We start from the raw sequence: 25,236 nt of genomic DNA, 5'->3' as shown, positions 1-25,236 counted from the left end.
TGACATTTAAGAAGTTATTATAAATTAATTTAGCATATCTTGCAGCCCAAAATCTAATATTTCTTCAAATTTCGCTTTGATAATATATAACACTTTTTCTTGCGTTGTAATTATGTTCCCCAAACGAAGTTGGGGAACATATTGTTTTTACTCTGTTTCTTATTATTATGTTCCCCAAACGAAGTTGGGGAACATATTGTTTTTACTCTGTTTCTTATTATTATTATTTTTCTTCTTCCTGGGCACTTTTTTGTCCGCGAATGATCTCGTAAACTATACATCCGAATAAGGTGAAATGTTTTTAGTGTCAGTAGACATGTTATGTAGATTTGCGGAACGAAGGTCATTTTGCGCGCACGTGCTTGCAAGAGCGTGCACGTGCAACATGTGAAATGACCAATGTAATGAATATAGCCTTAACTTTTTCAAATTTTGATGAAATGCTTTGAAACTCATAATATAAGGATATATTAGGAGCATAGACATGATGACATGTTCAAAATAGCAAGATCTCACGCGCATGCATGTGCGCTTTGCTCTGATTGGCTGAAACTAAAGTCTCAATATCTCTCTTGTTTTTTGACGAAACCCTTTGAAATTTTGAACATAGCTATGCATAAGGATATCCTACAACATGATATATAGCAATTATCATGAAAACACGTGCATACACGTGCGGTGCAATCTGATTGGCTGAAACTTTAAATAGCTATAACTCCTTTTGTTTTCAACCAAACATAATGGGATTTGGAACATAGATAGATATAATGGACTCCTACAAGAAGGTATGGTCAGCATGCACATGCAAACACGTGCCTGTACGTGCGCTGCAATCTGATTGGCTGAAACTTCAAACGGCAATAACTTCCTTAGTTTTCAACCAAACGGGATGTGATTTAGAACATAGGTAGATGTAACTGACATCTACAAGAAGGTATAGTCACCACATGCTCATGTATGCACGTGCATGCACGTGAAATGAGTAAAATCAAAAATACACTTGAATAAACGTAATTTCTTATACTTTTGGATTAAATACTAAGTCTTTAATATTTAGTATATTATAATATATAGATTGTGTAGACAAGATGATATGGTCATTACGCACATGCATTCAATTGCGCCCGCGTGTAATGCTAAAATTTAAATGAACTTCGTACACTTCTGGGTAAACCTTGTTAAAGTCTCAAATGCATAGTGTTTGTATTATTTAATGAAGCTTACAGGGAATATGGCACCAAAAGGGAGTTGGGGAGCGTTTGGGGAACATCTGTAACGGTCCCCGTTACAATTAGCACTAGTTATTATTATTTTTCTTCTTCTTCTTCTTCTTCTTCCTGGAACTTTTTTGTCCGGGAATGATCTTGTAAACTGTTCGTCCGATGTAGGTAAAACCTTTTTAGGGTTAGTAGACATGTTATGTAGATTTGCGGAATCAAGGTCATTTTGCGCGCACGTGCTTGCAAGAGCGTGCACGTGCAACACGTGAAATGACCAATATAATAGATATAGCCATAACTTTTCTATTTTTAGATGAAATGCTTTGAAACTCATAATGTGAGGAAATATTAGTAGTATAGACATGACGACATGGTGAAAATAGCAAGATCTCACGCGCATGCACGTGCACTTCGCTCTGATTGGCTGAAACTAAAGTCTCAATATCTTTCTTGTTTTTTGACGAAATCCTTTGAAATTTTGAACATAGCCATGCATTAGGATATCCTACAACATGAAATAAAGCAATTATCATGAAAACACGTGCATGCACGTGCGCTGCAACCTGATTGGCTGAAACTTCAAACAGCTATAACTCCCTTGGTTTTCAACCAAACAGGATGGCATTTGGAACATAGATAGATATAATGGACTTCTACAAGTAGGTATGGTCACCATGCACATGCAAACACGTGCGTGTACATGTGCTGCAATCTGATTGGCTGAAACTTAAAACAGCTATAACTCCCTTGGTTTACAACCAAACAGGATGGGATTTGGAACATAGATAGATATAATGGACTTCCACAAGTAGGTATGGTCACCATGCACATGCAAATACGTGCGTGTACATGAGCTGCAATAATCTGATTGGCTGAAACTTTAAAAAGCTATAACTCCCTTAGTTTTCACCCAAACGGGGTGGAATTTAGAACATAGATAGATGTAATGGACTTCTACAAGAAGGTATGGTCACCATGCTCATGTATGCACGTGCCTGCAAGTGAAATGAGTAAAATCAAACATACACTTGAATGAGCGTATTTTTTAAATAATTCTGGATTAAATACTTTAATATTCAGTGTATTAAAAATATAGATTGTGTAGACAAGATGATATGGTCATGACGCAAATGCATTCACATGTGCACGCGTGCGATGCTAAAGTTTAAATGATTTTTGTACACTTCTTTGTAAATGTTGTTAAAATCTCAGATGCATAGAGTTTGTCTTATTTAATGAAGCTTACAGGGAATATGGCATCAAAAGGGAGTTGGGGAGCGTTTGGGGAACATCTGTAACGGTCCCCGTTACAATTAGCACTAGTTTAATCAAATGACCTCCTCGGTATTAAAATACTCAACGATTTCTTAATAGTAAAAAATAATAAAGGGGAGTAATTGAATCTCAAATCGCCTTTTGATTGGTTATTTTGGATCTTGAATCTCGAAACTCGAATTTCGAATCTCGTATCTCGAATGAGCCCTCTGGGCTTTCGTACTTAGGAGGCCTAATGTGCATGAAAATCAGGGTTCTTAAATTTATGTGCGCCATGGATAAACGAGGTGCGCCATGGTTAAAATAGGCATGATTAAATTTTATTGCATTTCAGTCCTGACATCTACTTAATGACTTGAGTAGTTAATTGTGTTTATACTACGACTGCCATGAACCTCGCATACCTCGAAGGAAAGCAGACTGTGCTAAACAAACACGTCGTTAATCGGCGACTATGCTGTGAAGCGTGACAATGGAGAGTCAATCAGCTGATCAGATGATTATCAATATTTTGAGAGTTTATTATCCTGTACATTTTGGGGAGCTTCAACATGTTCACTATATTTAGATTAGAAATATAACGGATTTATAAATGACAGTTTCGAGCATGTTAATCGTCATGTATGCTGTGTCAGAAAAAATACTTTGTAAAAATTTAATATTCCTCTGTAGTTAATCAATTTCCAATGCTCCGTTTTTAAAGCTGTAATTTTATATCTTTTTGCTGAAATGTGCATGGGCCTACGTCTCAGTCGCCGTCTTTGCATGCTTAGTTTTAATCGCCGTATACTGTGGTTTCATCAATATTCGTTGAGCACCAATTTTCGTAAATTTCGTTGTTGAGCAGATCCACGAATTCAAATGTTCATTGAAATACGAAATATGACATTCATTTGTATAAGCAATGCTTTTGTCCACGAATCCTCGAAAACGTCTGTTTTATAAAATCCACGAAAATTTATGCCAACGAAAATTGATGAAACCACAGTAGTCGTAGTTTTAGAGTTACATCCCGTTCTTATGAAACTCGCGTGGCGCTATTTTTAGCACTGGACACGTGGAGAAGTAAACAAAACTTGGAGAAAAATGCAATATCTAGAAAAATAGAATGTTTAGAAAAAAGGGACACTGGTCCAAATGTTCCTTTGTATGTTACCTTAAGAAAATACTACCCATTCATCAGATTTAGTTATATTGAAACAAAACATTTCATTCAACAGGCTACAATTCTTATAATTATTAATTTCTGAACAATATTGCCTGGATGCCATGGTTATTGACTTACTTTATCAACATTTTTTCTTTAAATTCCTTTAGAATGTTACTACAGTTTTGGGCAAATTTTGGTACATTTGTGAAGTACGATACAGGATAAATCCTTTTCAATAAATTATTATTTTAACTTTAACAAGAAGCCCACGGGCCTTATAGGTCACCTGAGCATTATGCAACAACTTTCCAGTTACAGTGTATTGAATTTGATTCATGTTTTAAGCCAGATGCTATATGACATTCACAATTTTGAAAGGGCACCATTGATCATCATAACAATAAACTTAGCAGTTGCTTAGCTTGGTTACTGAATACCCATACGCAGGGTAGGGGAACAAATATGCACTCCAACTAATCAGTAATATTCATCAATAATCAGTAGTGCCCCTCACACTCTGACATAAACCCCTGATCCTAGGTTGCGCAAATTTTTAAAAGGCACCCTTAAAATTGTCTATCAAAAAGTAAATAAATGTTTTATAGATACAAAGGACCAGATTTCAAACAATTAATTCATTTTCAGTATATAAGTAGAGCCCCCCCCCCACCCCTGACCCTGGGGCCTTGAAATTCACAATTCTGCAAGATTAGGGCCCTTGCTCATCATAACTATATAGGTAGTTCATCTGCTTCATACCCAGAGACAGAGAAGAAAATTTTCAAAGATTTAATGTATTTTCACTATATAATCAATAGAACCCCACCCTAACACCAGAACCCCAGACCCTGGGGCAATGAAATTCATAATTTTAGAAGCGGCATTCTTGCTCATCATAACTATGCACTTACTTAGTTTATTTAATACCTTGGAGCAGAGAATAAGATTTTCAAAGAATTATGAATTTTCACTTTATAATCAATAAAGCCCCCCCCCCCACCAGAACCATTGACCCTGGGGCCATAAAATTCACAATTTTTGTAGAGGCACTCTTGCTCATCATAACTATGCACTTAGTTATTTTATTTGATACCTTGGAGCAGAGAAGAAGATTTTCAAAGAATTCATGTATTTTCACCATATGATCAACAGAGCCCCTCCCCCCCAACACCAGAACACTTGACCCTGGGGCCATAAAATTCACAATTTTGGTTGAGGCACTCTTGGTCATCATCACTATGCACTTAGTTAGTTTATTTAATACCTAGGAGCAGAGAAGAATATTTTCAAAGAATTCATGTATTTTCACTATATAATCAATAGAGCCCCCCCCACACACACACACAAACACACCAGAACCCTTGACCCTGGGGCCATTAAATTCACAATTTTGAAAAAAGCAAACTTGTTCATCATTACTATATACTTAGTTAGTTTATATAATACCTAGGAGAAGAGAAGAAGATTTTCAAAGAATTAATGCATTTTCACTATATAATCTATATAGCCCCCCCCCCACACACACACCAGAACCCTTGACCCTGAGGCCATAAAATTCACAATCTTGGTTGAGGAACACTTGCTTATCATAAATATGTACTTAGTTTATTTAATACCTAGGAGCAGAGAAGAAGATTTTCAAAGAATTCATGTATTTTCACTTCATAAACAATAAAGCCCCCCCCCCCACCAGAACCGTTGATGCTGGGGCCAAAAAATTCACAATTTTTGTAAAGGGCACTCTTGCTCATCATAACTATGCACTTAGTTAGTTTATTTTATACCTATGAGCAGAGAAGAAGATTTTCAGAGAATTCATGTAATTTCACTATATAATCAATAGAGCCCCCCCACCAGAACCCTTGACCCTGGGGCCATAAAATTCACAATTTTGATAGAGGCACTCTTGCTCATCCTAACTATCTACTTAGTTGGTTTTTTTAATACCCAGGGGCAGAGAAGAAGATTTTCAAAGAAATCATGTATTTTTACTATATAATCAATAGAGCCCCACCCTAACACCAGAACCCCTGACCCTGGGGCCATAAAATTCACAATTTTTGTAGAGGCACTCTTGCTCATCATAACTATGTACTTAGTTGGTTTATTTGATACCCAGGAGCAGAGAAGAAGATTTTCAAAGAAATAATGCATTTTCACTATATACTTATTTAGCCCCGCCCTAGCACTAGAACCCCTGACCCCAGGGCCATGAATTTCACAATTTCGGTAGAGGACTCAATGCTGATTACAGTCATGCAAATAGTTTGACTGCTTGATGTCCAGGAGTAAAGAAGAATATTTTTAAAGATTGCATTAATTTGCCCAGGGGGGCAGGGATCATGAAATTTTGTTCCCCTTCACCCATAGATGCTTTGTGCCAAATTTGGTTGAAATTGGTTCAGTGGTTGCAGAGAAGAAGCTGAAAATGTTCAAATGTTAACACCCGAATCACAACACACGACGGACGACGACGGACGAAAACGGATAGCAATAGGTCACCTGAGTTTACTCAGGTGACCTAAAAATGTTAGTTATTCCATTGTTTTGTGTTGCAGTGGTTAAGTTTAAAAATTGTAAAAACCAATCATTTATTAATGAAGATTCGGATGTCAAACATGCATTTGTGTTTTCGGCTACATTTCGCCTTCGCGCAGCTTCCTCCATGGTTAAATTTTTAAATGTGGAGAACCCTGGTAAATCTTGTGTGGTTGTCTTTCTGACATAAGAGGCCTTGTGCAAATTCAAATTTATTATACTACATTTTTAAAATCTAAATTTACTGTTAATTTCACAATGAAATGGAAATATAAAGAATCACTGTCTAGTTAGCCCAGTATACCCATTATGCAATACCCCATGTTTCCAACTATCATTGATGCCCTGGCATACTCCACTAACTAGACAGTGATTTCCTGAATACGTTCCAAAAATATTATCATTATTTAACAAAAAAATTTACTGCATGGGTGATTTCTTTACAGACTTTTTACTGATTACATTTATTGTAATGTCAACAACCAATACCACTCATAAATCTTGCAAAATGAAGTTATGAATGACATAACAAACCTAGAGGAGAGCTGTAGGTCAAGGGCAGCCAATTTCTGGGGGTGGTCCTGAAGGTGAATCCGAATATCTTCGCTCTTCAGTGATGGAAGCTTTGCTAGCCTTGATTCATCACCAAGAGGAACCTGTAACAGAACTTCTTTGAGAACTTCTTTAGTGTATGCTGATATATCATGCATATATCAGAAATTTTGACATTTTTGACAGAAGGGGATAGGTACCCTATTTACCCACTGTTAAAATACCATTGATAAATTCCTACCCCCAGTTTTGATTCCGAATCTGAGATACCTATCCCCAGTACATCTGTCCCAATGATGTTATTGTAAAACTCTTTGCTTCATGACTAGGCATCACATACACAGGAAGCTTAGAGCTGATGAAAATCACCAACATTACATCCTGGTTTCCCTGTAACAAAATTAAATGTTAGTGATCTAAATATCTGGATTTTTTTTACTTTAAAAGTAAATACGCAGGTACAATAAGGCTTCCCAGAGAACATTGTAGTGTACTCTGTGCATGAACTTCTCTGAACTACAAATGTATGACGTCATAATTGAAAATGACGTCAAGTCACTGCATACTTGAGCTGTAATGAGGGGGAGAATGTCATAAACTTTACACCTTTATTTAAAACTGCATATAAAATTGTAGAATTCTAGTTTAAAATAAACGTGTTTTTATCATTTTTTAAACTGTAATATATCCGAATGATATAGATAACCTTGCTTTGTTACTCTTGTTTAAGAGTCAGCGTGTTCAAACTCCGTAGAAAAATACGTTTGACATTTACCCTTTTTTATACCCGTGGACAAAGGCGCAATTCAAAATATGTGCGTAAAAGAGCCTGGCGCAGGTTGTTTATGAGGATTTATTGAACATCTTTTATGGAATTATGTAAAAGAGTTTCCACTCTAACTGAATCTTGCTTGGGAAATATGTATGGTGGCTTTGTTTTAAAACAGTTGAAGATATTCGGTGGAAAAACTCAGATTTGCCGGTAAGTTGAAGTTAATCTGAAATAAATTGTTCCAAAGAAATAGTATAACTTTTCCCAAGCACATTTCGGTTTCACAAGGATGCAACGAGTTTATTTATGTGACAAATGTAAATAATAATTGTGCTAACAACCTGCGCCGAAGAGATTAATGTGAAACATTTCAAAAAAGAAGAAATGACCGTCACGTGATCAACAAGGTCATGTGACATCGTAACAAATATGTTTATATATAGCCTTGGGGATCCTCTGTATGAATTTGGCGCACTGAAGTACATTACTTAAAAATAAAACTATAAAAATCAACTTTGCAAAAGAGTGTTACGTTTTAAATGCATAATAAGCTCCGGGTAGCCTTAACAGTACTGCGTAATGAATTTTTGCAAGAATTGGTCGTTTCCCCCGATTCCAAAAGCAACATTTTTTGGGGGGTGGGGGTGTCACCTTTAAATGAAAAATTTAAAAAAAATTGACATTTTAAAAAGAGACTAAGGCATGAAGAAAAACATCAAAGAATAAAAATTGCTGGTTTATGACCATCAAATTAATTTTCTAATTAGTACCTCTACATAGTCAATCCTCTCTAGTCCAGTGATGAACACTGTGTGGTCAGGTTTCAGAAGTAACAATGGGGGACAATCTTACGCGTAGGGAGGATGAGCTTCAGTTCCCCAGGTGTCAGCTCTGAGTGGATCTACAATAATCAGGAACATACTCTCCAAGAAAAAAAGTGATCTTCCTATTCCCTAACTTTATATATTCAACATAACTTGTCTATTTCTCTATCTAGGAAACTCACAGAATTTCAAAATAAGTTGAAAGAACTTCTGAGTTTATCAAGTTTATAAATAACATGAACTGTGAAATATTAGTACCATTTTCACAATTTTCTAGAGAAAATGTGTCTCTTTTAAAATATGGTAAACTATGTTTATAAGTTTTAAATGACGTAAAACAACATGAATCAGAAAGGAATGTAAAATATTGAAAATTTAATTCTGAAGACATTTCGTTGTATTTAATTTGTCAAAGTTAAAACAACAGACAAAACAAAATAAGTTGATTCTTACCTCGTACTTCCTATCACTATTTCAAAATAAGTAATAGTTCCTTGCTCTTTTTCGCTATTTTGTCCATGATTCTTGTGTGTTTCATTTGCACTGTCTTTGGACCTAATCATTTCATTCTGAAAAGGGGAAGAATCATATCTTAATCCTTAGTTAAATTGTCTTTATATGTTGTATCGTGTACTATTTATTTGGCGTTGTGTTTCATACTTAAATTCCTACTGTACAGGATTTCTTGGTGAATTCCAGATCGTCTCAGACAACTCTTCCTGAGGAATGTTAAACAAATCTGTTTCGCAGCTATATGTAGGAGCATTAACTCTTTAAATAATTTTTTTAAATAATATTTTGTCTTTATTCAAGTTTCTTAAATATATATATTACACTTAATCATATTTGATGTAATAGTGTTTTCTAAAAGAATGTTTCTCGACGAATTAGATTCCACTTATTTACATGAAAGTATATTATCATTAAACTCTTTACAACAACTCTGAAGATTCCCATTCTCTCTTTCATGGACCCAAATACATACGTATACATGTATTATCAATCACTATTTATGTTCTCCATCATTTCACTCATCAGAACATTAAACATTTCTATCCTAAGTATCCTAGAGAATAAACAACATAACACAGATATAGAATGTGCTGAGCGCCCATCAACCACTTTATTCACTATATTACAATAAACACGCAATTATTAGGAGCTCTTCTGGTAGCAGACTTCAAAAAGTATTCCCAATTAAAAACTACAAAATACAATGTAAAATATTGAACATACAAGTCAAAATTACGCATCATTTTAACAATATTTACATAGCTTTTGAAAGTTAATTGATTTGATTTCTTGATAATTCTACTGAAATGTAAATTTCTCCAATCGAAAAGTGAGAAGCTATGTAGGCCTTACTACGCATGCAAATTATACCACGTTTCCAGCAATCATTGGTGCCCTGGCAAAACCTAACAAACTAAATAGTGATCCTTAAATAAATTTTAAAAAGCGTATTTGAAACTGGTTGATTGCGCCATGACTATTTTCAGCCTGACCATCATCTTATATACTGTGACCTAACAACTATACTTTTCATTATACTTATGTACGTACAGAAATAATTCGAACAGCTAATAATAGAAAATAATTTATACTATAGTTTACGTGTGTAAAAACAACGAAAACGAAACAAGGTTTTCTTGGTATCGGTTTTTCCCTTTAACTGATAACACACAGACCTCCATTTGCAGAGAGAATATAAGACACCAAAATAGCGCTACATGTATGTATATATTTATTTAAAAATCTAGCAAATATGTTGCATTTCTAAAAAAATATTATATAAAACTATTACTCTCCTTTCTAAAATGATCAAATAAACATTGCTTATTTACAGAATGCACCACATTACCCGTCTATCAGAGGTCCTATATGTTACGTATGTGTCTGAAAAATAGGGACACCGACAGAAGTGGCCATCAGAAGGGACGTGTTGGACATGGATGAGATGATAAAGAAACAATATCATAAACATGAAGGATATATTGTGATGCGGAGTGGTAGTTATAGAGAGGGATTTAGGTTGGAATCATCTGATATAGATAAAATGGTATGGTTGTGTAATTATAAATTAATAACTAACTTTTCCCAGCTCTAGGTTTTATGATGCAATAAAACATGTTCTGTGCTAATGGAAATACAGTCACCGCCAGGATTTGTTAAATTGCGCCTCCTGACACCTGTTGGACAAAACGGCACGATATCATGCCGTGTTTCAATGCCTAATGGCAGAGCTTATTTATCAAGTCGTCTGTGGAGAGAACATTATTTTCAGTTCTGTATTGAGCCGCAAGAGTCCTACACTGAAAATTACAGACTCCATGGTCCTTGTATCAGATCGTATTTTTGGACCTATTGAAACCAATGAAAAGTTCTTGCTTAGCCACATTTCCTTGGCCTAAACTATTCGGAAGTTGAGCTGACAAATGCCCCAGAGACACACCTCCCTCACACGTCAGTTTACTGTGTTAGAAAAAATCCTAAAAAATGAATGTCACTGTGTGCCTATTGGTCGTAAAGTTGATGCAGCCTCTAATGAATTGGAATGGAGATTATCATTTTCTAGACAGAGCAACAACTAGTGTGTAGAGTGGTACACAATTTCTATGCTACGGACTCCTGAAAATATTTCTGAAGGAAGTTATTAACTACAGAAAGGAACCATTACTGTGTTCATATTACATGAAGACCACAATGTTCTGGATGATGCAATCAGGACAAGTTAGATGGTACCCGAACAACTTACTGGATTGCTTTTGGTTGTGTTTAAAATATCTTATTCATTGTGTTTATCATGTAGTTTTCCCTAACTTTTTCATTCCGCAGAACAACATGTTCATAAACAAAGTTGTTGATGGTGCACGTGAATCTCTTTTAGAAAAGCTTTATCAATATTACAGAATGGGCGTGTCCTGTTTACTGCTGAGTCAGACTCTCAGATCAATTCTAGAACAAGCCCTCAGTAGTCCGTCCTTTGCGGTATCTGTTGCTGTGGGAGAATTCATGAGTATTGCAGATTTAGATTTATGTGGCATAAATGAATTACGTAATTTAAGTTTTCCTGCTCAAAAAATATGGGAATCTTATCTTTTTTTAAAATCAACTATTATACTCTCTCGATTATTAATCTCACCACACCAATTATTAACATTACAGCACTGTACTGCTCAGACTCTTGTTTCTTTAGCCTTCATAATGGCGAATGATACTTCTTGTTCCACACATAAAAATATCTATAACATAGATACAATAATATGTGGCATGTTGAAATTAGCAACAAGACAAGGTCCTGTGTTTTTTTCACTTTATCTTGCATTGTATTACTACAGAACAGGGAGGTATAATAAAACACTTCAAATCACTTATCTCACTAAACAAAGACTGTCCAAGGCCTTTATTATATATAATCAAACTGTCGGTAGGAACAATGAAACTTTTGGTAATCTACATCTGTCCAGAAGAATGAAGATAGCCTGGGTGTATGATGTTTGTTTAGATGAAAATATCCCCTTCATTGAAGAATTACGTTTAGAACAGAATGTGAGTCAAAAGCATGGAATGCCAGTCCTACAATTATCCCCGTTTGTAATGGTAGAGATGATGTCTGTATTACCTCACTATAGACTGGGTAATCTCGGTGTTTACAGTCACTGACAGACCTACAGACACTAATGCTCTATGATGACGGTACAATATGTTCCTTTAATTAAGAGACCTATCCCTGGCAGGTACTCGGGATCTGTCAGCATGTTCTTGGAGACTTACACGGGGCGTTACTGGTCTTATGAAGAGTCGCTCAGACAGGAACCATTTCATAAAATAAAAGAAGCTACAGATTTCAGAATAGAATGTGTAAAGACAACAGTTACAGAGTAATGGACACATGTAATTATATGTTTTTCATTGCTTTATTGTAATTTAAAGAGTTGAAGATCAGGAAGCGACGTTTTTGTGAAAATAAAATACTCTACGAAAAAATAAATTTCTCCTTTACTTTGAAAATTGCACTTACTTTTACAAATTTGACCCTTCTGACGGATTAATTATAAATTTATTTATTACATTTTGAGGAACTGTTGAGCGACTTTCAATGAATATTGTTTTCAATATATAACTTTGTATAATTAAGGCCAAAATAATCCAACTTGCACAATGTTGTTAGAGTGTGAATAGTACGTTTGTAATGTTCTAGTATTGCATCATCATCTGTGAAAACATTATAGCTCCTCCAGATCTCATTAATTTTTCTTGCAAAATCATAAATGTTTTGCACTTTTTTCATTTCAAAACATTTGATAAAGGCCAGATGTATTAAACTGGTGTCATACTTTGCTCTTATATAAAAATAGACTGGATATCTGTATATTATATACATATTTATTTTGAAATTAAATTTTGAAAGTACATGTCTTCGAATACCTGAAAACTTCAAGGCGTTTATAAATATCTTTATAACGTGAATTTTTTCAATTTATTTATTTGTTTGTGAATAAAGGAACCTGTTTTTCAAGACACTATTTATTTTAAGCAACTCACTTACTTAAACAAACTATGATGAACATATCAGTAACACAGTATTTAACGTATTTAAACAAACTGTTAATGATTTAAATTATGTATTCCTATATGTATATTAATTTATATTTATGATACAATGATATACGTTTTCAATTAGATTAATTATCTTTGTTTTTGTGTATGTGGCCCTACCAACTGTATAACCATTACAATACCCGGTAATCAACCTATTCATCTACATGCCTGTTTGTCCACGGAAACTTTAACTCGTTATATCTTGGGTTAGAGCGATGGCTTTCATATTTCAAATGAGTATTTCTTGTGATGATACCTTTCTTTTGATACCAATATATTGACCTTGACCTTCCACTTTTGCAATTAAACCTTTGCCAAAACTTTTGAACAAATTATTTTAAGACTTTTATACTTGAAATGTGTATTCATTGTGACAGGACCTTTCCTTGTGACTCAAGAGGAACCATTAATTATTTAACCGATTTTCTGTTCGTTATCTAAGTCACAGTATGAAGTGGTACAGGATTGCACGACCTTCATCTGAGAAACAGGAAAAATTTATTTTTGTTATTTTTGGTACAGTTTATTACTTAGATATTGTATAAATTTATTGTTCATGTAAGCAACAATTTTCTTAAACATATAGATCTATGTATTAATCTTTTAAATAAAGCATGCATTTTTATTCGATCTAGTCATCTCCCTCATTCGTTAATTCTGGGGTATCTTCAGTTCTACTTCAACGTTAACATTCTGGTCGGAATAATTATAATCAGCACTAAAACACAAAGTATAAAAAAGTATTTGTTTTCTTATTTGTTGTACCCTCTAGAATTTTTCAAAAAAATACAAAAGCCTGACAGCTATAAATTAAGACAAGTGCTTGAATTTTGAATCTCATAAATTTTAAAGTGTTATTAATATTGTATTGATTTATATTTAAATTTTACTGATGAATATTGTCACAAGATAGCTGTACAAACACATGTACCCAGCTTTCAGTTATACCTTTTTGCTAAAGGCTTACAGCTCTCAAGGTTTGTATTGTCTTACCTAATCAAATATTCGTTATCCTGATATCTACAATAAAAAGCATCAACATTTTCATGTATAGCCATCCATGAACATAGTTAATAACTATAAATCCATCTTTAATACAGGATTTTTTTACAGCAGCTTATAATGATCTTCCTAGAATTTCCTCTAAAGTAAAATAAAAAACAGACTCCGTGACATTAACTCATGTTGGTCGCCGACGAGGCGCAGTGGTTAGAGCGTCTGCTCTATTGTCGAGAAGATAAAAATTGATCTTTACCATATGCGTGAAAAATTCGAGAGTGACGTTGAAAGATATTCAATTTAATCAAATCCCCACACTCCAAATTTCATTTATGTTTTTTAGCTTCTCTTTTGTTTTTATGCGTGTCAGTTTAATTGTGTTCCTTTCATTTTGCTATTTTTTTCTTTGCAAATCTTTCCAGTATAAAACTAACTAGTGTGTCATTGGTCACCTAGTAACCATGGAAATAAATATTTCATCCAAAAAAGTCACAAAGAAACGAAATAAATGATTTAACACAGGGTGAAATGCCATCTCACTACTCTATTCAGAATTACAATTTGGTAACAGGATACGGAATTCTTTACAAAATTGAAAACAATGCAAATCAAAAAAAGAAACAATTATGAAATGCAAAAAAAAGAAATTAACCCCTTATTACTGTTCAAAAAAAAAAAAAAAAAAAGGTTTCATATTGTGCAGGATTTTAAAAATTTCTCACACGTGCAAATACTAATCAATTAACTATAAAATAACCATCACATTGTGTTGGAAAAATTATTTTCAATAACCATACCCACTTCGACCTCATCTCTGTTCAATTCTTATACCTGTAAAGGGTCTTATTTTAAAAAAAGGAAATAAATAATACAAGAAGAAATATAAGAAAGATCTTAGTACAATGTTTTTTTTATTCTTATCAAATCTAAATTGCATTAATGTTCATGCCAGCACCTACTGCGACACGGGGCCTCGGTTTATACGGTCTCATCCGAAGGACCGGTCTCCACGTCCCGCAGTGGGATTCGAACCCGCGACGTAGGATTGACTCTTTACTTCGCGACTCTAGAGCAGACGCTCTAACCACTGCGCCACGCGGGCTGTGAACTGGCTAGACAAGCAATATATAATTCTTAGACCTTTGCCGATCCAGACAAATGCTTTTCTATAGATATCTAAAAAGCTAATCAAAGTTTTTTTTTTACATAATCATATAGAATGTGAAACAGTCTCGTATCTTTGTACCAAAGAAAACTTACAATTTATTTAACCAGGGTGAAATACTTCTTAATAGACTCAGTGAAACATAACATGACGTACAAATCAAAATATAGTATTTTACGAACTTAAACACTCAATTTTGATTGTATTTATTTAACAAATTAGCTATCTACGCTACCGGATAATCTTAGTTTGCAGAAAACAATCATATTGATTCTGATTACCAAACACAGACTTCCTGTAAAATGCAGGGTAGATTTTTGACATCAGGGGTATTGAGGGTCTCCAGGTAAATAACACCGTTTCTTAGACCCCCACCCTCCTCTGATGGACTCCAGGTAAATAACGCCAATGTTAGGTAGACCACCACCACCACCACCAACCGCCTCAAGTAACCGTAGGATAAATTAAACAAATTGTCTTTAAACCAATCATTACATGATTTCAATTATTTTCAGTTCATAATTAACTGTGTATTCACTTTAGACCAACTTACCCCCGCTGATGCAGAATATTTATTTTTATGTCTTGGGAATCGAAGATTCAGGGGTATACTTTCATCCATTGGTTTTTAGCCCTATCCATCTGTCTGTATGTCTACATTTTGAATTCAGAAAAATTGTGTACATGTACAAGTGTAGCAACTTCAAAATGTTATCTTTCCAGGGATTTCTCTAATAATATAAGCAACAAACTCCATGACATTTACTTATTTTGTTCGGTACAAGAAGAAACTTGGGTGCAGTATTATCAGAGTTTAAAATCTGTGGTAAATGTGAAGTTCACATGGATCCCTGATAAATTTTAAAGTCTATATAAATGAAAGAAATCTGGCAAGTACTTTAGACGTATATTAACCCCATCCCATACATGCCCTTTTTGTTTTTGTTTTTGTTTCCTCTTTTTCTTTTTGTTGGTTTGCTTTGTGTGGGTGAAGATGTTTTATTCTTTTTTTTATTTCGTTCATTTTTGTTTCAAATTTGCAAGTAAAAATTAAAAACTAAATAATATGTCCTTGTTCACATAGGAAATAAATATTCAATAAAAAGAAGGTACGGACAAGGAAATAATTAAGATTATTATTATATGCATATGCATCCAATGAAAAAAAAACTACATGCTTTGCCTTTCGAAACAAGTATTTCCTGAGTATTGCTATCAAACGTATTACGTGCAGGCTGCAGTGTGAAGAGAGAATATTAATATAAGGAAACTCATTTATTAGTGTTTCATGTATGTATACGTTTATTTTGAAACACGAATAAGATAATCTACCAGAAATGTTGCAATTCTCAAAAATGGTAATTTTAAGTATTTCGATAATTTATATATTAGAAACATAACTTATTTACAGAATGGACAATATTCCCCGTCTTTCAGAGGTTCGGTATGTTTTTCTCTGTCGAAAGATAGGGACACCGACAGAAGTGGCCATCAGAAGGGACGTGATGGACATAAAAGAGATGATACAAAAACCTGCTGGTCATCATAAAGGATATGTAACAATGGCAAGTGGTAGTCATAGAGAGGGATTTAGGTTGAGATCATCTGACAGGGACTCGATGGTCTGGAGCTGTCATTATAAATTAATAACTGACATCTCCCAGTCTCGGTTTTATAATACAACAAAACATGTTATCATGCTAATGGAAGATTCTGATACACCGCCAGGATTTGTCAAACTGCGGCTCCTGACACCAACACGAGACATAATCACGATGTCATGCCTTGTTCTCTTTAATGGCACAGTTTATTTATCTAGTGGACTGTGGAGAAACATTTTTTTTCAGTTCAGTAATGAGACAAGGCCATACACTGAAAATAACATACGCCATGGTCCCTGTAGCAGTGGTTTCTGTGGACCTATTGAAATCGATCAAGCTCATTGTTTAGCCTCTTTTCCTTGGCATAAAATATTAGGAAGTTGGGTTGAAAGATGTCAGAGGCACACCTGGCCGCTGGTACCTGTATTAGAAAAAATCTTAAAAAGTGAATGTCACTTTGTGCCTATTGGTAGTAAAGTTGCAATTGATGCGACTGATAACGAACTGGAATGGAGATTATCATTTTCTCAAGCAGAGCAACAATTGGTATGTACCATGAATCATACACAGTTTCTGTGTTACGGACTCCTGAAAATATTTCTGAAGGAAGTTATCAATTGTGGAGAAGATAAATTACTGTGTTCATATTACATAAAGAACACAAGGTTTTGGATGATGCAATCAGGACAAGTTAGATGGTGCCCGAACAACTTACTAGCTTGCTTTTCGAAGTGTTTAAAATATCTTTTTCATTGTGTTTATCGTGGAGTTTTTTTAATTTTTTTTATTCCAAAGAACAACATGTTCATAAACAAAGTTGTTGGTGGTGCACGTGACTCTCTTTTACAACAGCTTTATAAGTATTACAGAATGGGCGTGCTAGTCTTACTGCTGAGTCCGACTCTCAGATCAATCTTAGAACCAGCCGTCAGCAGCCCGTCCTTTGTGTTACATGTATCTCCTGCTGAGGGTGAAGCCATAAGTATAGCAGATTTAGATTTATGTGGCATGATTAAAATATCAAGCATCAAAAGTTCTGATAATCACATATGGGAATCATATCTTTATTTAAAATCAAATAAGAGACTTTCTCGCTTATCACTCTCATCATACCAGTTATTAACATTACAGTACTGCTCAGAATCTTGTTTGCTTATCCATCATTATGGCAAACGATACGTCATGTTCCACACATAAAAATATCTATAATTTTGATACAACAATTTGTGGTCTGTTGAAAATGGCGGCAAGATTTGGTCCTATGTCTCATTTATTATATCTAGCATTGTATTACTATAGAACAGGGAGGTATGATAGGACAGTACGCATCACGTATCTCGTTAGACAAAGACTATCACAATCATTTATGATGTGTATTGCAAATGTTGATAGGGAAAGGTACAATGAAGCTGTAGGTAATTTGTCTTTGTCTCAAAGAATGAAGATAGCCTGGGTGGATGTTGTGGACTTGTTATGTAATTTCTCCTATATTGAAGAATTATGTTTAGAACAAAATGTAAGTCATCAACCATTCCTACAGTTATCACCGTATGTTACAGTAGAGATGTTGTCAGTGTTATCTCAGTATAGACTAGATAATAGATCTCAGTGTTTACAGTCACTGACAGACCTACAGACACTGCTGCTCTATGATGACGGGAAATTTGTTCCTTTACATCTTAGAGACCTATCCTGGCAGGTACTAGGTATCTGTCAGCATGTTGTGGGAGACTTAAACGGGGCTTTACGGTCTTTTGAAGAGTCGCTCAAACAGGACCCATTCCACAGAATACAAGAAGCTACAGATTTCAGAATAGAATTATTAAACAACAATTACAGAGAAATGTACTCATGTGAAATATGATTTACTTCATGTTTCTATCGTAAGTGAACGAGTTTGCTGATCGGGAATTGAAGCATAACTTGTTTGTAAAGGAAACAGATAGAACGTAAATGTATGAAGATAATAAACCGTCAACTTAAAGTAAACATGAAATAAAATCTCCTTAATATGTTTATAATGTTTATTTTGAGAATGCATCTTCCAAATAAAATGCTGTAAAACTTACAAGGAATTGTGTATCCACCTCAACTGAATATTTTCTCCATTATTTCTCATAATAACCACTATGTATAATCTTAACTTTATCATGTTTATAATGATAAAAATTCTGGCAATTTATTTCATATTTTCTAACCGTAAAAGATCTTCCATAATATTCGGCTTTTGTCGTCAAGATATAAAAAAACATTGATCTGGTATAACTTGTAGATCTATATTGTTTATTTCATGTACATATTTAAAAAAAATAGTCATTTTACTGTTCATTGATGATGTTTCACCTAACATTTTAATATTGTAAAGTAAAATTCTTTAAAACACAAATATGTTTAGTGTATTACATCTAGATCATTTAAAACACATATGTAGTAGTAGAAATCTTTGTCGATGCTGTAGCTCTACTGGTTTGTACTTATAACAAAGGAAGAATCAAGAGAAACATGGGCCACATCTCTCATCTGAGTAAAACTGAGCATGCTGTTATTTACCAGGTTTCCGCCTTGTTATAGCTATTGTGACCCCACCTTTCCCTGGGGTCATACATAATGTGGAAAATGTAGAATACACTCTATCTCAGGATGCTTCCACATAAGTTTCAGCTTTTCTTTCCCGGTGGTTCTTGAAAAGATTTTGAATTTTTTCATATATAATTCAATACAAAACTTTGATTCCCTATTGTGGCCCCGCCTTACCATAGGGGTCACGATTTATCGATTGAACAATTTATCATCTACAAAACCCCGGGATTCTTTTTTCCTACATGTTTCCATGTATAATCGGACTCCTTATTGTGGCCCTGCCCTAACTCCTGGGGTCATGATTGAACGATTTAGAATCTACACAACCCGCTGATTCTTTCACTTAAGTTTCAGCTTTCCTGCTCTCTACTTGCATGTTGCATTATATGAAAATCAGACCAAAACTGAAAGAGTTGTAGCATTTTCAAAGTATTTCATCGAAATTTGAATTTTTAGTAACCATGGCAGCACCATTCATCGAAATCAAAAATCGATACACAGAATTACATGCATGTTCCTTTAATCGTGTATCTATTTGTGTGTAACATTTTATTCAAATCATACAAAAACTGTAGTAGGAGCAGCATTTTCAAAAATTGTTTGCAGACAAACAGATTAAAAGAAGACAGATAGCTAGCCAGATGAACGGACAAGGGATACATTACTATCCCATTAGTTCTTTTGGTTCTGACCTGTAGAGCTAAAAAACAAAGTCCATTTATATGAAATATGCTCCATCTATCATATTCATATTTAGTAACACACATCACATCATAATCGTTCTCCCTTTGAAAGCAGCAGTTTAGATTTGTTCCTTCTGTATTTAAATGAATTCCCCATCCTTTTTCTATGGAAAGCATGGGCCTCCCTCAACATCGGGGGTCTCTGATAAATCCCAAGAGCCCCTGGGGTGTAAACTCTTAATGTAACGTCTATATCTATCTCAAATCCCCGAGCCATTCCAATCACTGACACCCAACCTGTAAATGGATTTTAGACTGCATAAGAAATGATTTGTGAATTTTAAAATCTCTTTGTTTCTATATCATCTAATATTTGATTATTTCCAGTTCTATTTGTTTTCTCAGTTATACTGGTAACTCTGAAAGTTAATGGATTTGATTTTTTTATCATTCTTCCAGCATGTAAATTTCAACAAGAGATACATCAGGAGCTAAGGAGACCTAATGTACATGTTTTGTGTGTTTGTCTTTCGGACATAAGAGGACTTGTGCAAATTTTAATTTATTAGACAACATTTTTATAATCTAAATTTACAATTTTATTTCACAATGAAATGGAAATATAGAGAATCACTGTCTACTTAGTATAGTATGCCAGGGTCATCAAGGATAATTGGAAATGCTTTGCCCATTATGCATATCCAATGTTTCCAGCTATCCTAGATGCCCAAGCATATTCCACTAACTAGACAGTCTTCCTTAAATACGTTCAAAAAATGTTATCATTATTTAACAAAATTAGGAAAATTTACTGCATGGGTGACTTCTTTACAGGATTTTTACTAATTAAATGGGTTTACTGTAATCTCAACAGCCAGTACCATTCATAAATCTTGCAAAATGAAGTTATGAATGACATAACAAACCTAAGGAGGAGAGTTGTAGGTCAAGGGCAGCCAATTTCTGGGGGTGGGCCTGGAGGTGGATCCCAATATCTTCACTCTTCAGTGGTGGAAGCTTTGCAAGCCTTGATTCATCACCAAGAGGAACCTGGAACAGAACATCTATGAGCATGAGTATATGAAGACATATGGATTTATTGGAAATTTTGACGTTTTTTTACAGACGGGGATAGGTACCTTATTTACCCAATGTTAAAATATCATTGATAAATTTCTGATTCTCTTGACAGTTTTAATTCTGAATCTGAGATACCTACCCCCAGTACATCTGTCCCAATGTTGTTGTTGTTGTAGAACTTTTCTGCTTCATGACTAGGCATCACATACACAGGAAGCTTAGAGCTGATAAAATCACCAAAATTATATCCTGGTTTCCCTGTAATCAAACTAAATGTTAATGTTTTAATTATCTGGAATTTTTTCTTTGAATGTTAATTATGAATTGTATTTTGAATATTTTGAAAACACTACACAGGAATTAATTGTTTACTCACATTTCAAAATCGGCGGAGAGGGGGGGGGATTACTGTCATATGAAAAATTACATTGATATTAAAGAATTGACACTTATAAAAGACTAAGGTAAGATTTTTTTTTTTATCAAATAAGAAAGTTTGCTGTTTAATGATCATCAAATTAATTTGCTAATTTGGATTTTGCTAATATAGTATTTTCACATAGTCTATTCTTCCTAGTCCAGTGATGAAGGCAGTGTGGTCAGGTTTAAGTAAATACTAGTAACAACGGCAGATGACATGAGTTTCAGGTTTCAGTAAGTAAAAGTAAGGGAAATCTTACGAAAAGGGATGATGTTTTATTTCTTCAGGTGTCATCTCTGTGTGGATTTAAAATAATCAGTAACAAATCCTCTAAATCAGTCATTATTCCTAAATTTATAAACAGTACAACTAATCTTGGCTTGACTTGTTCCTAAGAAATCAATTGGATTAAACGACATTTTAAAAAGTTATTATTATATAACAAAAGAAAATTCTATGCATGGGTGATTTCTACTGATTTCAAGAATTAGAAGATTTGAGGAAATTGGTAAAATGGTCTGATATTTATTTACATTCTATTCCATAACAATGTGATTTGACAATAGAGAAGCAACACTACGTACGTCTTGCAAAATAAAATTGCGTGCTTTTGTTTTCATATTACGGAAATTCATGTGGAAACTCTACATCATATGATTAAAACATAATTTCACATTCTTGCAAAAATTAATTTCATTTTCTTGACATGTTTGCGTAACACATTTTCCACACAATATTTTTGCAACTTTACACCTATTTATTGCATTATAGTAATGCATATACGTATGTATATTCATTACGCCAAGAAAAATCATTTCCCCCAAGCATAATATACTTTTTGGCTGAATTAATCTTCATGTTTCCCAAACATCTATGCATTTAATTTTTTGTTACATGAAAACATGCAAAAGAGCTGAAAAATAATACATAAACTTTCAAATTCGGGACTGCTCTCAAATTGATTTTAAATTTGAAAGTGAAGTAACAGAAATCCTTTGACACATGACACTCTGATAAAACAATAGAAATGTGGCGTGAGCAAGGCTACTCTGACGTCTACTACTCTTTGGAGTTTTCGTTTAACGAACGGTAACTATTGCGGAAAATGCATTTACAGAAAAGGTTGAATATAATCAAAAGCATTATAACAACAGGAAAATGTGCCCTGCCACTTGATATTCTAGTACCAAACATGTGAAGCGTTGTAAAAATTATTCAAAATGAGATAAAATAATGTATTATACATATACCTTATATTTTTCGACCTTTAAACTATATGAACATTTTTTTATTTGTCTCTGTATTATGATAGTATTGGAAAACATAATGAATATATTCATATATATTTAACTTGTAACACACTGACAAATACATTTGATCATAAAAGAGGAAAATAGACGTGTCCTACAATGTACACCATCTGACCACCGAAAGGGAGATAACATTTCGAAAATGTGAAAGTTATGTATTTGAAATCATATAAAACAGTGAAATATATTCTACTGATCAATTCGTGAATATATGATCCGATTCTTATTATTCTGGAAAAAATGAAAAGTCAAAAGACAAAATATTAATAAATAGATTAAATAATAAAGAGTTTCAAACAACTCCCATTTCAAAGATGCGTACAAGCGTTACTGTTCATATCTCCATTGTTGGGGTAAATATTCATCAGGGTCAACTCTCAGAGTGTTTAGGTCGTATGCAATGACAAATATGAAGCTGTAAAAAATGACCTGAGGTATATTACATTTATTTACTTTGGTTTTTTTCAATCTCTCATTTTCAATGTTGTAAAAATAAACCCATGTTCAATATTCAACGTTGGAAAATTTTTCCACCCGGATCAGTATTCTTGGATACAACCCCTGGATCAACGTCTTATTTTTTCCTACAAAGCTGGAAATTCCCATTCTCAAATTCTTGTTATCAGCTAATTTTGGCTTTAAATACAAGAATTATATAGGGAAGGAAACCGAAATTGTACTTCACCCTCAACAAGAATTCTAGATAAATTACTTTTTATAACAGTAGTGAAAATTATAGTTCCCTGTGTTTTCGTTACTGTAATTTTCCTGTTTTCTCATTTTAGCTGAGTAAATCTAAAACTCGTAGAACACTTATATACAGAGAGAGAGAGAGAGAGAGAGAGAGAGAGAGAGACGAATCTTTAAGATTTTTTATGGTTATAACAATACATCTTTGTCCTCCATAATATTGAGCCGGAGGCTGGAATGAATTAATTATTTATTGTCTAATATTAATTGAGATTTGATAAGATATTTAAGGCTAAGTCCTATGTTGTTAACTCAATTCTTCAATGCATGTCAAAAGTCAAGAACATCGAAAAGTATCAATTATAATTAGGAATGTCAACATATAATCGAGTAATTGACTATCGTTCGATTAAACCAACTATCGACTAAAAAGTTTGTAGCTTGTAATTCGTTAACCATTTCGTAGTAATGTTAAATTCAAGGTTAAAACATGAATCCGCACAGTTTATTTATTAACAGATCAGTTTCCTCATGAATAAAACATACTCAGGTTAACTGTTATACTGTTATACTTAACCGGTCTTGGTTATTTGTTCATACTTAAAGAAATTATTTGCTTGTCGAGTTGTTTGGCAAATTGAAATATGCAATGGAATATTCAAAATATTTCGGGTCCAAATTGTTATGTTTCAACGTAAAATTCCCTCGGATCTCGTACTAAGATTTCAACAATATATCGTTAAGTTTAAACGTATTTAAGATTCCCAGATCTTATATCTTCAGTGCACTATTGAAATTTAAACTTAAGAATGAATACAATTTACTTATTATAAATAAAGAAACAAATTTAGTTGAAATTTGTTTAAGGTTTATGACAATTTGACTGGACTACTATTCATTGATTAAGAATCATTATAATTATACAGCTATAAGATGTACATATTTTTGGCTTTCCTATAGAGATCATGACTGTGTACTAAATGTTCAATGAATGTAATTGAAGCTGAAAAACACACTTTTTGAATGTTTGAGTTTTGTTACAGAACAAAAGACTCATCTGAATTCTATTAAAGGCACTATTTCAATTTTGCTTATTTAAATAATGAAAATTAGTTATTGTGGGTTCTAAACTGTGAAACTATTGAAGTGCCTTCAGTTGTTTGAGAACTAGAAGAGCAATATAAAATACTAATTCAAATAATTTGAAATTTCAATAATAGGTATACACATGTAAATTTTTACATTAAAAGAAAAACACTGTATGTACTGAATTAAGAAAGTTCTTATTCCCCTTATAAATTGATTAAGGGTGCAATATAATGTGTCTTCTACATGTATAATCAAATTTAAAAAATTGTATTCTCAATCACTTAATAAATATTACTTTGGTCATAAGATATGCAAACATGGTGCTTTTTAAAGTACCAATGCACTGTCCCGTGGTTTCTTTTGCAATTTAGTGAAACATATCTATTCAGTACAAATTGTTGTATATGTATAGTTTTTTGCATTATGGTACACGGTGGTACTTGTTTACATTTTACAATATGAATTTAAATTTTACATGTTAGCAATTATCTCAACTTATGAACCATGTATAAATTGATTAAGTATATACATGTCCTAAAAATATGTGAATACAACTATTACATCACATTTTGTAAATAATTAAAATCATATGCTCTTTTTAATTATCTTGTATATGTAATATACTGTGAAATCACAAATGTTCGGGGGTTTAATTTTCGTTTATTCGAGGTGTGAAAAGACCCAC

At 33.7% G+C, this 25,236-nt stretch overlaps 1 protein-coding gene across 1 annotated transcript; it reads right to left on the bottom strand.

Moving 5' to 3' along the window:
* Nucleotides 1-19,997: 19,997 nt before the first annotated feature.
* Nucleotides 19,998-21,253, bottom strand: LOC134282033 (nitric oxide-associated protein 1-like). The gene is made up of 3 exons (XM_062764471.1): nucleotides 21,181-21,253; nucleotides 20,888-21,011; nucleotides 19,998-20,258 (listed from the first exon to the last, which is right to left on the bottom strand). Exons 1-3 carry the CDS (start codon nucleotides 21,241-21,243, stop codon nucleotides 20,050-20,052), a joined length of 396 nt encoding a protein of 131 aa, XP_062620455.1. The 5' UTR covers nucleotides 21,244-21,253; the 3' UTR covers nucleotides 19,998-20,049.
* Nucleotides 21,254-25,236: the final 3,983 nt, after the last annotated feature.

The sequence above is a fragment of the Saccostrea cucullata genome, unplaced genomic scaffold (genome assembly GCF_032062105.1).
Source record: "Saccostrea cucullata isolate Sc308-1 unplaced genomic scaffold, CSIRO_AGI_Scuc_v1 ctg5481, whole genome shotgun sequence".
Classification (NCBI taxonomy): domain Eukaryota; kingdom Metazoa; phylum Mollusca; class Bivalvia; order Ostreida; family Ostreidae; genus Saccostrea; species Saccostrea cuccullata.
This window is presented reverse-complemented; position numbering and strand designations above follow the sequence as displayed.